This window comes from Somniosus microcephalus, chromosome 7 (genome assembly GCF_052327205.1).
Source record: "Somniosus microcephalus isolate GS21.2 chromosome 7, FLI_Smic_1.0, whole genome shotgun sequence".
Taxonomy (NCBI): Eukaryota; Metazoa; Chordata; class Chondrichthyes; order Squaliformes; family Somniosidae; genus Somniosus; species Somniosus microcephalus.
Window position 1 is genome coordinate 13340429 of NC_140993.1, and position 15160 is coordinate 13355588.

The 15160-nt window shown below is 45.8% G+C and overlaps 1 protein-coding gene across 1 annotated transcript; it reads right to left on the minus strand.

The window, feature by feature from the left end:
* Positions 1-444: 444 nt before the first annotated feature.
* Positions 445-13537, minus strand: aqp4 (aquaporin 4). The gene is made up of 5 exons (XM_085992092.1): positions 13365-13537; positions 6190-6598; positions 4329-4493; positions 4152-4232; positions 445-1206 (listed from the first exon to the last, which is right to left on the minus strand). Exons 1-5 carry the CDS (start codon positions 13469-13471, stop codon positions 928-930), a joined length of 1041 nt encoding a protein of 346 aa, XP_085848218.1. The 5' UTR covers positions 13472-13537; the 3' UTR covers positions 445-927.
* Positions 13538-15160: the final 1623 nt, after the last annotated feature.

Sequence of the window (15160 nt, forward strand, 5' to 3'; positions counted from 1 at the left end):
GCGCGCGGTGCTTGCGTATCCCAGGGGCGCAGTTAGTTCGATACGTCCCCTGGGATCACGTGGGCCATGGAGAACCAATGGTAGCAGGGAATGCTTCATTCATAAAATTGACAGGAAGAGCTGTCAAAACTATAAATATTATAAGCCCCAAAACATCACTAAAACTTCAAATAAATTTTAAAAATACATCACATTTTAAAAATAATTATAAATTACATAAAGTAACTATTTTAAACAATAATTTAAATTTTTGAAAAAAATAATTTTATTTTCTAACGGGGCTAAAAATAAACTTACCTTTCTTTAAAGTATTTAAAAATAATAAACCTGTGGAAAAAATGTTTTAATTTTAATTAATTCACCACTTACCTTGTTAAAAGCAGGCCTTGCGACTGCTTTTTAAAAGTGTAACTCCTGGAGACTTACCCTCCTGGAGAAACCCGGAAAATAAACGTAAGTTCCAGGCGCACGCGCTGCCTCTCCGGCGCATGCGTTCGACCTCTGAACCCCTCCTTTAAGGGAACAGAAGTTCCGGTTTCCCGCGCATGCGCAGTGCATGCGCGAAACCGGCACTTCCGTTGGGCCTACGGGTGAGTACCCAGTGCGTACTCACCCGTGGGGACCCGAATTTCTGGGCCAACGTTATCTCGTTCTTCTAAACAATTTGCTCTACAAATATCTTATCGGACTGTATAAAACGAAGTGAGTTTAAAAACAAACCCAAAACAGTGCTTTATCATTTTATGCAACCCTAGCCCATCCGTCCCTAAATATTAAACTAATTTTATTGTCCTTACGATGGAATAACTGCTGTTGCAGTTGCTGAAGGGGACATATTTACAGCAGATCGGTCTCCTTTATAGGAATGATGACACATGCCCTCAACATTTTGCAAGCCTCTTCTCTGTTTTCAGTGGCCTTTGCTAGTCATACAGATGACAGGAGTTCTTTGGTGGCATCTTTATCCTTCTTTTCTTCATTCTGATCGACATCAATCACTTGCGAGCCTCCAGCTTTGACAGCCAGGTCCTCGTACTCAATGGCTTGGCTCCTGTTGTCCTCCCCCTCCGCGTATTTGTCCCCGGAAGGCTGCGTAGACTTGAAAATATCGTTAAAGTGGTGCTTCAGTTCTCTGTGTGGGCGGAACAGATATTCGTAGAGGGCAGCGGCGATGATCCCACCCATCATAGGACCGACCCAGTAAACCTGAAACGGAAGGGGAAATAAAAACAACACAATAATTATAATTACATAGGATTACACAGGATATACAGCACAGAAACAGGCCATTCGGCCCAACCAGTCCATGCCGGCGTTTATGCTCCACTCGAGCCTCCTCCCGTCTTTCCTACTCCCACTCGTATCAGCGTAACCCTCTATTCCCTTCTCCCTCGTGTGTTTATCTCGCCTCCCCTTAAATACATCTATACTATTCGCTTCAACCACTCCCTGTGGTAGCGAGTTCCACATTCTCACCACTCTCTGGGTAAAGAAGTTTCTTCTGAATTCCCTATTGGATTTCTTGGTGACTATCTTATATTGATGGCCTCTAGTTATGCTCTTCCCCACAAGTGGAAACATTCTCTCTGTATCCACTCTATCAAAACCTCTCATAATTTTAAAGACCTCTATTAGGTCACCCCTCAGCCTTCTCTTTTCAAGAGAAGAGACCCAGCCTGTTCATCCTTTCCTGATATGTACACCCTCGCATTTCTGGTATCATCCTTGTAAATCTTCTCTGCACCCTCTCCAGTGCCTCTATATCCTTTTTAGAATATGGCGACCAGAACTGCACGCAGTACTCCAAGTGTGGTCTAACCAAGGTTCGATACAAGTTTAGCATAACTTCTCTACTTTTCAATTCTATCCCTTATTAGTTCATTATAATTAATAATAAATTAATTATAACTTGTTTCTTTTTTTGTCTGTCAACTTTTGAGAATCATGACTCTTTCACATTTACTATTCTGTATATCTAAAATAATCAGACCATTGGGGTAAAAAATTGAGTTTGGGTCTGAGAATAGCATGGTTTTAAATGGCAGGCAGTTCCATTTTATGGGAGGAATGATCATGCCTGTCCTGTGCGAACATAACAAAGCTTGACTTCAGATTGGGCGCATGGACAGGAGAACCATTTGAAGAGAGCCCCTTTCATATCTCTCTAACCTCCTCCAGCCTTACAACCCTCCGAGAAATCTGCGTTTCTCCAATTCAGGCCTCTTGTGCATCCCCGATTTTCAGCCGTCTAGGCCAGGATTTGAGCTCTGGAATTCCCTCCCTAAACCTCTCCGCCTCTCTACCTCTCTCTTCTCCTTTAAGACGCACCGTAAAACCTACCAAGCTGCCCTAATATCTCCTTATGTGGCTCGGTGTCAAATTTTGTCTGATAATCACTCCTGTGAAGCGCCTTGGGACGTTTTACTACATTAAAGGCGCTATATAAATACAAGTTGATGCTGTTTCTTTGTTTTATGCTCCTTCCATCATCTGATATAAAGACTGATGTAAGGAAACTGCTAAGCGTTAAGCGTTAAGCGTCTAAGCATTAAACAAAGCTTTAATCAACTGTTTTACAACATGGAGGTCTAGTTGTGTCCTTCACTAGTTCCTGTTAAGAATGTCCTGCGCAAGCTGGGCCCGTGCCCGAGTATTTATACTCTCCCTGGACAGCGCCACCCGTAGGCCGCTCAGTGTTATTTCTTAAGTCTTTCTTTCATGAATGACTGATTCATGTCAAAGACCAGTTCCACAGATTCTCCCTTTCAATAATGTGTTTTCTTTCTTTCCTTCCCCTTTGCTCTTCTGCTTGCTCATCTCTCACTTTGTGTTCAGCGATGATGAGGGATTACACCCAAAAATGCTAAATTGTCTCTACACTCCACAGATACTGATTGACCAGCTGTGTGTTTCCAGAATTTTCTGTTTTTAATCCCAGCACGGCCCCTCATTGTCTTCAGAAGAGGGCGGCAGATGGGCGGCGGGGGTGGTGGTGGGGGGGGGGGCGTAATTTAGGGAACATTGGCCATGAAAGGGAATTATTTTTTACTACAATGGTGAGTGAGATGAAAAGATAAAGTGGTCACTTTTGAGTGGCTAAAATTAGCTCTTGAGCTTCTCAAAAGCAAAATACTGTGAAGTTCAACGTAAGCTTGAGGAACAGCGTCTCATCTTTCGATTAGGCACTTTACAGCCTCCCGGGCTCAACATTGAGTTCAACAATTTCAGACTATAATCGCTGCCCCTATTTTTTCGGTCCGCAGCTGTTGATGATTCTGCCATTCCCATTGACACCTCCTCTAGACCCATCTTTTGTTTCTTTACTTATCCCATTATCATCTCCTTTCGTCTTGCACCATCATCCCTTTTGTCATTTAATCTCTCCTGCCTTCCACCCTATCACAGGCCTTCCCTTTTGTTCTTTCCTCCCCCCCTCTCCCTGCCCCCACACTTGCTTAAAAACCTGTTCCATCTCCAACTTTTTCCAGTTCTGACGAAAGGTCATCGACCTGAAACGTTAACTCTGTTTCTCTCTCCACAGACGCTGCCTGACCTGCTGAGTGTCTCCAGCATTTTCTGTTTCTATTCCTAAACTTCTCAACTATTTTCCTTTTGAAGCTGTGTGGCTCTATTTTGAATTATGTTGATGTGGATATGTGGTGATTATAATCGAGGAGGTTAATTATCAATGAATCTTACACCACAATAAGTACTTGTCGTAGGGCACACAGTCTACAGTGAGTCATTGCATACTGATAGTAGCTAATATGGCGTGTCACAATGTTCACCATTTCTACTTCTACGGCATTCGATTGGCAAAAAAATAGAGGGGGAGATGAGGAGAATTTTTTTCCGCAGCGAGTTGTTGTGATCTGGAACGCGCTGCCTGAAAGGGCGGTGGGAGCAGATTCAATAGTAACTTTCAAAAAGGGAATTGGATAAATACTTGAAGCGGAAAATATTGCAGGGCTGTGGGGAAAGAGCAGGGAGAGTGGGATTAGTTGGAGAGCTCGTTCAAAGAGCCGGCACAGGCACGACGGGCCGAATGGCCTCCTTCTGTGCCATATCGTTCTATGAGCTGGGCAATATGCATCATTTGAATTAGCCCTGAGTTCTCTTATTGCTGCTACTGATAGGTGACTAATAATTACCCAATGGTTTTCCCATTTCCATGTGATAACGGCAGGTCCAAATGATCGAGCGGGGTTCATACTCGCGCCAGTGTAGTTAATCTGAAGCAGAGGGAAGAGAGTTAGCATGAACTGAAAACTACAGGTAGCTTTTTTACTCAATCGCAGTCTGTTTCAAGGTGGGCTCGAAAGACTTACAGCAAACATGTGTCCAATGACTACAGAGAGACCAATCGCCAAAGCTGCCGAGCCCTTGAGGTCATCACGTTTCGAGTCACAAGTGGCAAAGATGGTAAACACCAGCTGGAATGTTATGAACAGTTCAATCAACAGACCGTGGCCCGCTGAAAGCTTTCCATTTATCTGTAATGTTAAGATGAAGATTGCAGCCGCGACTGCATTAATTATAATTCATAGTTTTACATCAGAACATTTCATGAAATAAAAAGCAACTTCAAAGTTTCTTTCTGATTAGAAAGTTGAAAGGAAGGAAGAAAGAAAGAAAGAAAAAGAAAGAAAGAGAAAGAAAGAAAGACTTGCATTTCTATAGCGCCTTTCACGACCTCAGGATGTCCCAAAACGCTTTACAACCAATTAAGTACTTTTAAAGTGTAGTCACTGTTGTCATTATTGTAACTATTGCCTCGAGACTTGACTATTCCAACGCACTCCTGGCCGGCCTCCCACGTTCTACCCTCCGTAAACTTGAGGTCATCCAAAACTCGGTTGCCCGTGTCCTAACTCGCACCAAGTCCCGTTCACCCATCACTCCCGTGCTCGCTGACCTACATTGGCTCCTGGTTAAGCAGCGCCTCGATTTTAAAATTCTCATCCTTGTTTTCAAATTCCTCCATGGCCTCCTCGCCCCTCCCTGTCTCTGTAATCTCCTCCAGCCCCACAAACCCCTGAGATATCTGCGCTCCTCCAATTCCGGCCTCTTGAGGACCCCTGATTAAAATCGCTCAACAATTGGCGGCCGTACCTTCAGCTGCCGGGGCCCTAAGCTCTGGAATTCCCTCCCTAATCCTCTCTGCCTCGCTACCTCTCTTTCCTCCTTTAAGACGCTCCTTAAAACCTACCTCTTTGACCAAGCTTTTGGTCACCTGCCCTAATTTCTCCTTATGTGGCTCGGTGTCAAATTTTGTTTGATAATTGCTCCTGTGAAGCGCCTTGGGACGTTTTACTGCGTTAAAGGTGCTACATAAATACAAGTTGTTGTTGTTGTAATGTAGGAAATTTAGCAGCCAATTTGGCACAGCAAGCTCCCACAAACGGCAATGTGATAATGACCAGATAATCTGTTTTAGTGATGTTGGTTGAGGGATAAATATTGGCCAGGACACCAGGGAGAACTCCCCTGCTCTTCTTCGAAATAGTGCCGTGGAATCTTTTATGTCCACTCGAGTTGGCAGTCGGCACTTCCGACAGTGCAGCATTCCCTCAGTGCTGCCCCTCCAACAGTGCAGCACTCCCTCAGTACTGCCCCTCCGACAGTGAAGCACTCCCTCAGTGCTGCCCCTCCGACAGTGCAGCCCTCCCTCAGTACTGCCCCTCCGACAGTGCAGCACTCCCTCAGTACTGCCCCTCCGACAGTGAAGCACTCCCTCAGTGCTGCCCCTCCGACAGTGCAGCGCTCCCTCAGTACTGCCCCTCCGACAGTGCAGCGCTCCCTCAATGCTGCCCCTCCGACAGTGCAGCGCTCCCTCAGTACTGCCCCTCCGACAGTGCAGCCCTCCCTCAGTACTGCCCCTCCGACAGTGCAGCACTCCCTCAGTACTGCCCCTCCGACAGTGCAGCGCTCCCTCAATGCTGCCCCTCCGACAGTGCAGCGCTCCCTCAGTACTGCCCCTCCGACAGTGCAGCACTTGAATAACAGCCTAGATTTTGTGCTCAAGTCTCTGGAGTGAGGCTTTGAACCCATGACCTTCTGACTCAGAGGCAAGAGCATGACCCACTGAGCCAAGGCTGGCCATATTGTTCTTAACAGCTGTTGATAATTGACTTCCCACCCAGCCCCATGTCTACCCAATTGGCTAATAGTTTTCTGAGATTGAATTACCATGGTAACTCCTAGTCCGCCCACAACATCTGATGGCGTGATCAGGTAGAGGATTCCTGCTCCTACAATGGCACCGAGACATTGCGCGAGAATGTAGAAGAATCCCTTGGCCAGGCTGAGCTTCCTGGTACAGACCATGGCAGCGGTTACCACAGGGTTAACGTGACCCCCACTGATGTGGCCAAAGCACTGGACCATGGTCGCGATGCTGAGTCCGAAGGAGAGAGAGATGAGGACAATGTCCAAAGGTCCACCTTCACCGCTCCAGCCAATGGTGGAACCCAGACTGAGAAGGACAAAGATGAGCGTTGCCAGGAACTCCCCAGAAACTGCTCTCCAGAACCGCTGCGTCCAGATCCCTTTGAATGCCGTCATGGCTGCCCCAGGGCTGCACAATGGTGACCGCTTACTGGAAGAAGGGAAAGAAAGGAAAAGGTTAGGGCCTTCTGAAATGGAGCTCCCAAACCAGTAGTTTTCCTGTGAAACCCTTCGAAAAGCTAGTGGAGATCTGTAAGATACCCTCGCTGTGTAGACATATATACGTAGGATTAGGATTTGCTTTAATCTCACATGATTAAAGTTTATGGTTTCTTTTTGCTTAATGAAATGATTAAAAGTTGTTCATTCCCAGGACGCTTTAGGGTTTGATTAGTCGGAGTACAGTTTAGGTGTTTGCTGAAACTACAGGATAAGTTTTGTGTCAAGGTGCCCAAGGCAGTTTTGAGTTAAGGAGTGGAACAACGGAGGCAGGATGGTAAAGAAGTTGGCATCTGTTGTTTTGAAGGAATACATCCTTTCTGGGGGCTCTTGTTTACAACAACACTTGTCCTGCCATAATCAATTATCACTGACAGTATTTGTGAGAAACAGACTATAAAGATCCTAAGATTTTCTTAACAAGTTGTAGAGAGAGAGATAGCTCAGAAAGGAACAACGAAGGTTACATTTCCACCCGGGGAAATTAGGGTAATACCTGTCATGAATCTTATCATTCATGAAGAAATGACTCATGAAATAACACTGGGCGGCCAGCTGGTGGCGCCGTCCAAGGAAAGTATAAATACTCGGGCGTGGGCCCAGCTTGCTCAGGATGTTTCTGTAACCAGGAACTAGTGATGTAACTAGAAGCTCATGGTTGTGAAACAGTTGATTAAAGCCTTGTTTTATACTCAAACCAAGCGCTCAGTCGTCTTTTTACATCAATACCGTCTATTTCTCTCTATCTCTACTGCACAAAGACTTTGGCCCAGATATTCCGTTCGCAGGCCTCCCGCGGGCGGAGGGCTGCAATCTGGAAAAATCTGCACCCTGACGCGGGAGGCGCACAATTCCGCTGCTGGGCCTTTCCAAACTGCCGGTGCGCAGGGCCCACGTATCCCAGGGGTGCAGGCGGTTCGCAGCGTCCCTGGGATCACGTGGGCCATGGGGAGCCAATCAGAGAAAGGAATCTCCCTTCATACATTTAACAGGAAGACCTGTCAAATATATGAATGGAGATCACCCCCAAAACATAATAAAACTTTAAATAATTTTTTTTTAAAACATCACATTTTTAAAATGATTTGAAATTACAATAAATTAACTATTTTAAACAAAAATTTAAATTTTTGAAAAAATTAATTAAAGTTTTTTACAGGGCTAAAAATAAACTTACCTTTCTTTAAAGTATTTTAAAATGATAAATCAGTGAAAAAATTATTATTTTTTTACTTTTTTCAACTCTTATCCTGGTAAAAGCAGGCCTTACGCAGGCTTTTACCAGGTGCAAGAATTGTAAGTGTTTTCTGCGGGCGAGGGTCTCCAGAAAGCGGAACTATCCGCCCGCAGAGGCCCTTCTCCAGGGCAGGCGGAGGAGCTGTCAAGAGCTTTCTTGACAGATCGGAAATGCCGGTTTCCAGCGCATGCGCAGTGCATGCTTAAAACCGACATTTCCGATGTCCCTACGGGTGAGTACACAGCGCGTACTCACCCCTAGGGATCGGAATATTCGGCCCATTGTGTGTGTCTGGACTTGGTCGAATACAAATAAATGGAGAACGTCGCAAACCTATATTTAGGTGTCAGAATCGAACTGTTACAGATCTGGCATTTGTCCTTCAACTCTAATGAGGCTCCCAGGTGACTTTCAGGGAACTATTTCCTGTTGCTGCACAAGTGGTCAAGTTGCTTTGCAATTCTGCAATTTCCCCCCCCCCGTGCGGGGCGCACTGGGAGATTTGCCCCTGTGAATGGTTCCCATAGCGCTGTATTATTGGTGCCCCCTTTATCCGGGAGAATCCTGACTCACCCACCGGTGAATGCTGACAATGAACAACATTCTACCCTGAAAAGCAAATGATTTCTTTCACACAGTCCTGGCCAATATTTAACCTACATCCTACATGTAAGAACAGATTATCTGGTCAATATCGCATTGCTGTTTGTGGGAGCTTGCTGTGCGCAAATTGGCTGCCGCGTTTCCCACATTACAACAGTGACTACACTTCAAAAAGTACTTCACTGGCTGTAAAGTGCTTTGGGACATCCTGAGGTTGTGAAAGGCGCTATATAAATGCAAGTTTATTCTTTCTTTCTGAAGACCACATTGTCTTAAATTCAACTTTATATATGTTCCAGTCAATTGCTTGTGATCCAATGTTATTTTTAAATATTATCTCTCTCTAAGGGACAGGAAACAGCAAATTGTGATAAATGTCTGTTTTTCAGACTGGAGGATGGTAGACAGTGGTGTTCCCCAGGGGTCAGTGCTGGGGCCACTGCTTTTTTTGATATATATAAATGACCTGGATATTGGAATACAGAGTAGAATTTCTAAATTTGCTGATGACACCAAACTTGGGGGTGTGGCAAACAGTGAGGATGATACCAATCGACTGCAACAGGACATAGAAAGGCTAGCAGAATGGGCAGACAAGTGGCAGATGGAATTTAATACAGAGAAGTGTGAGGTGATGCATTTTCGCAGAAGGAACAGGGCGAGGCAATATACACTTAATGGCACAGTTTTAAAGAGTGTGCAGGGACAGAGGGACCTGGAAGTTAATGTGCATAGGTCCCTGAAGGTGGCAGATATATTGAGAGAGTGGTTAACAAAGCATATGGGATCTTGGGCTTCATAAATAGAGGTATTGAGTACAAAAGTAGAGAAGTTATGCTGAACCTTTATAAAGCGCTGGTTAGGTCACAACTGGAGTATTGCGTCCAGTTCTGGTCACCACACTTTAGGAAGGATGTGAAGGCCCTTGAGAGGGTGCGGAGGAGATTTACCAGAATGGTTCCAGGGATGGGGGATCTTAGCTACAAGGACAGGTTGGAGAAGCTGGATTTGTTTCCATTAGAGCAAAGGAGGTTGAGGGGTGATTTGATAGAGGTGTACAAGATTATGATGGGTTTGGATAGACTAGACGGGGAAAGGCTGTCCTTGTAGCTCAGATCCCCCATCCCCGGAACCATTCTGGTAAATCTCCTCTGCACCCTCTCAAATGCCTTCACATCCTTCCTAAAGTGACCAGAACTGGACGCAATACTCCAGTTGTGGCCTAACCAACGCTTTATAAAGGTTTAGCATAACTTCTCTACTTTTGTACTCAATGTTTGTGATTTTATTGCTAGACTCTTTCACTGTCCGTACAACGGTTTACAATCTTGGCAGTTTCGGGATAAAGTTCTTGTATTCTTGCACCAGCTCCATTCAAGCTGAAGAGGGCGCAGCACACAGTTATTGCGGGCACCACTTCACGATGATGGATCCGTGAGGAGTCTACAGTTCATCCTAATGCAGTTAATCACCCATTTAAAAGAAAGAAAATGTGATTACTGCTGAACAGTCAACGGGATGCAGAATTTTGGGATGCGCATCTGAGATTGGAGGGAGTGCAGCGTAGGTTTACCAGAATGATTCCTCGGACTCCAAGGGTTAAGTTACAAGGAGAGATTACACAAATTAGGGTTGTACTCCCTAGAATTTAGAAGATTAAGGGGTGATTTGATCAAAGTTTTTACGATATTAAGGCGAACAGATAGGGTAGATAGAGAGAAACTATTTCCGCTGGTTGGGGATTCTAGGACTAGGTGGCAGAGTCTAAAAATTAGAGCCAGACCTTTCAGGAGTGAAATTAGGAAACACTTCTACACACAAAGGGTGGTGGAAGTTTGGAACTCTCTTCCGCAAACGGCAATCGATGCTAGATCAATTAATTTTAAATCGGGGATTTAAATATCCCAAAGATTTTAAGGGACATGGGCCAAAGGCGGTTATATGGAGTTAGGTCGCCGATCAGCCGTGATCTCATTGAATGGCGGAACAGGCTCGAAGGGCTGAATGGCCGACTGCCTGTTCCTATGTTACTATGTTCCTATTGATCCCCTTAGAGCAGAGAAGGTTAAGGGGAGATTTAATAGAGGTGTTCAGAATTATGAAGGGTTTGGATAGAGCAAATAAGGAGAAACTGTTTCCACTAGCAGGAGGGTCGGTAACCAGAGGACACAGATTTAAGGTAATTGGCAAAGTAGGCGGGGGGAGGAATGAGGAGAATTTTTTTACGCAGCGAGTTGTTGTGATCTGGAACGCGCTGCCTGAAAGGCTGGTGGAAGCAGATTCAACAGTAACTTTCGAAAGTGAACTGGATAAATACTTGAAAAGGAAAATTTGCAGGACTATGGGGGAAAGAGCAGCGGGGGTGGGGGGGGGGGGAGTGGGACTAATTGGGGAGCTCTTTCAAAGAGCCGGCACAGGCACGATGGGCCAAATGGCCTCCTCCTGTGCTGTGTCAGTCTATGAATCTCGAAAGGCGATGGTGAATTTCGCAGAAATCTACTGTGGATCTTCGTCACCAGTACAGCGAGGAGGTACAAAGTCTAAAAAAATAATGCCCAGATACTGCCTCCTGTTCTACATGATATCAGTATTCACACACAAGTAATTGCCTGTGTGCTGCTGCGGAAAGTCTATCTACATCGCACACAGGTTCGCAACATAAATGGTGCTCACTACTGAGGTGAGATGGCAGCAAATAACTAACTAACAACAACTTGCATTTATATAGCACCTTTAGTATAATAAAAATGTCTTCACTTCACAGGAGCATTAGAAGACAAAACTTGACACCGAGCCACATAAGGAGATATCAGGACAGACTTGGTCAAAGAGGGAGGTTTAAAGGAGCGTCTTAAAGGAGGAGAGAGAGGTAGAGAGGCGGAGAGGTTTAGGGAGGGAATTCCAGAGCTTAGGACATCGGCAGCTGAAGGCACGGCCGCCAATGGCAAAGCCAACAATAAACCATTACTGATGTCCATAAAAGTTATGGGTTTTTATTAATTCATTAAAAATAGGCAGAGACAATTAGTTTTTTTAAGTTTTTCTTTTGTGACTAATACTTTTCATAAGCATTAAACCCTGTGAAGAAGGGAGTTGGATAACTACTATAAAAGGAAACATTTGCAGGGCTGTGGGGAAAGAGCGGGGGGGAGTGGGACTAATCGGAGAGCTCGTTCAAAGAGCCGGCACAGGCACGATGGGCCGAATGGCCTCCTTCTGTGCTGTATGATTTTCTAAATCCATTCAGACAGGCGATTGACCAGTGCTTTTGGAGTTTGTAACTGACAGAATACGATTTGTGGTATTAAAATGGACTTTAAACTGTACCTTTTGAACAGCTAAATAAGATAGCATGGACCAGTTGGGCCGAATGGCCTGTTTCTGTGTTGGACATTCTATGCAATTAGACCAGGCTGTGGGTTGTAGAATGTCCCACAACTCTGTGTTGTGATGGGTTTGGAAGTATATGTTTTCAAATCCCTCCATGGCCTCGCCCCCCTCCCTATCTCTGTAACCTCCTCCAGCCCTACAACCCTCCGAGATCTTTGCGCTCCTTCAATTCTGGCCTCTTGCCCATCCCCGATTTCCATCGCTCCACCATTGGCGGCCGTGCCTTCAGCTGCCTGGGCCCCGAGCTCTGGAATTCCCTCCCTAAACCTCTCCGCCTCTCTCTCCTCCTTTAAGACGCTCCTTAAAACCGACCTCTTTGACCAAGCTTTTGATCGCCTGCCCTAATATCTCCTTCTGTGGCTCGGTGTCAAATGTTGTCTGATAATCGCTCCTGTGAAGCACCTTGGGATGTTTTACTGCGTTAAAGGCGCTATATAAATACAAGTTGTTGTTGTCGTTGAAAGGAACGAGTTTTAACTGGACTGCAATCAATTTTTTAAAAATCTCCCCAAACACACACACACACAAATCTGCATGTAATGAAATAGACACCAAGTCCTGGATATTAACACACCCCAAGGCAAGCCAGTTCAACGTCAAAATCCTTTGATTCATTTCAGATTGATCTATTATATAAAATAAATCCTTAGGTATAAAACTATCATCAACATTTAAGCAGGCTGTCCTTTAATGCACAATCGAGTCGCTAGCTGTGAACACCCATTCAAATGCTTACATTTTAATATAAGTGACCATTGCCAGAAATCATGGGAAGTGATCTGAACGGCAAAACGAGCTGCAAGCAAATCCATGGGCTGATTTATCGCCCGTCACTCACCCGTGTCATTGAATAATAAAGAAAAGAAAGACTTGCGTTTATATAGCACCTTTCTCGACCTCAGGATGTCCCAAAGCGCTTTACAGCCAATGAAGGACTTTTTGAAGTGTAGTCACTGTTGTAATGTAGGAAACGCAGCAGCCAGTTTGCGCACAGCAAGCTCCCACAAACAGCAATGTGATAATGACCAGATAATCTGTTTTTAGTGATGTTGATTGAGGGATAAATATTGGCCCCAGGACACCGGAGAGAACTCCCCCTGCTCTTCTTCGAAATAGTGGCCGTGGGATCTTTTACGTCCACCTGAGAGAGCAGACGGGGCCTCGGTTTAACGTCTCATCCGAAAGACGGCGCCTCCGACAGTGCGGCACTCTCTCAGCACCGCACTGGGAGTGTCAGCTTAGATTTTTGCGTTCAAGTCTCTGGAGTGGGACTTGAACCTTGATAGCTTGTGTCTGTACCCGTTCTGAATGTTTACTTCTAATTTAAAATCCTGCCAAACCCCAGTGGACTAACTTTGGGTTAACTCAATTATATTCCCTCTTTTTCACAAAGGCTATTTCACAAATGCAAGATCTGATCTCGTCTCCAACTCGATTTGTAACAGATTTTGAAAGGATTGTTAAATACCTGGCTGCCGGTGGCTGCGAGGGTGTGATCGGACTGCCGGTAGACAGAGAGTGGAACAGGGGCTGGGACAGAGACTCCGGCTCGATTCCCTGGTGTGAGCGGTGCATTGTAACTCCTGCGGTCCCGCACCTCCTTAATAAGCGGCCAGTGAGAGAGGGAGAGCACGTCCCACTCCCGGGACAGGGTAACACCTGAATAAATAGGGCGGATCGCAGAGAGCCCCGCCCCAGGACAGCCCCACACTGCCTGGCTATGGCACTGGGCACCTAAATAACAGAGTAACTGCTGAACAGTGTATCACACGCACAGACACACAGAGACAGACACAGAGACACAGACACACACACAGACAGACACACAGACAGAGACAGACGCACACACAGACACACAGACAGAGACAGACACACACACAGAGACAGAGACACAGACAAACACACACACAGACAGAGACAGAGGCACACACACAGACAGAGACAGACACACACAGACAGAGGCACGCAGACAGAGACAGACACACACACAGACACACAGACAGAGACAGACACACACAGGCAGAGACACGCAGACAGAGACAGACACACACACAGACACACAGACAGAGACAGACACACACACAGACACACAGACAGAGACAGACAAACACACAGACAGAGACACGCAGACAGAGACAGACAGACACACACACACACACACAGACACACAGACAGACACACACACACAGACACACAGACAGAGACACAACACACGACACACAGACAGACACACACACACAGAGACAGACACACACAGACAGACACACAGACAGAGACACACAGACAGACACACAGACAGAGACAGACACACACACAGACAGACACACAGACAGAGACACGCAGACAGAGACAGACACACACACACACACAGAGACAGACACAGACACACAGACAGAGACACAACACACAGACACACAGACAGACACACACAGACAGAGACAGACACACACACACAGACACACAGACAGAGACACAACACACAGACACACAGAGACAGACACACACACACAGACACACAGACAGAGACACAACACACAGACAGACACAGACAGAGACAGACACACACACACAGACAGACACGCAGACAGACAGAAACACAGACAGAGACACAGAGACAGACACACACACAGACAGAGACACGCAGACAGAGACATACAGACAGATACGCAGACAGACACGCAGACACACACACACACACAGACACAAACAGAGACACACAGACAGAGACACAGATAGAGACACACACAGACAGACACAGAAGGAGGCCATTTCGTCCGGCAGGGACTCGATGGGCCAAATGGCCTCCTTCTGTGCCGTTATGACTCTATGACTGAAAGATTCTATGACACACACACATACAGCCCCACACAGACAACAACAACAACTTGTATTTATATAGCGCCTTTAACGTAGTAAAACATCCCAAGGCGCTTCACAGGAGCGATTATCAGACAACATTTGACACTGAGCCACAGAGGGATAAATTAGGGCAGGTGACCAAAAGCTTGGTCAAAGAGTTTGGTTTTAAGGAGCGTCTTAAAGGAGGAGAGAGAGGCGGAGAGGTTTAGGGAGGGAATTCCAGAGCTTAGGGCCCAGGCAGCTGAAGGCACGGCCGCCAAAAGTTGAGCGATTAAAATCAGGGATTCTCAAGCGGACAGAATTAGAGGAGCGCAGATATCTCGGGGGGGGGGGGGTTTGTGGGGCTGAAGGAGATTACAGAGATAGGGAGGGGACGAGGCCATGGAGAGATTTGAAAACAAGGAT

Coding starts and splice junctions, on each gene's coding strand:
- aqp4 (XM_085992092.1), bottom strand. CDS start 13,471: ATGCACCGCTCACACCAGGGAATCGAGCCGGAGTCTCTGTCCCAGCCC. Junction 6,599..13,364: donor TCGCAGCCACCGGCAGCCAG/GTATTTAACAAT, acceptor CCCTTCTTCCAG/TAAGCGGTCACCATTGTGCA. Junction 1,207..4,151: donor GGAAATGGGAAAACCATTGG/GTAATTATTAGT, acceptor CTTCCGTTTCAG/GTTTACTGGGTCGGTCCTAT.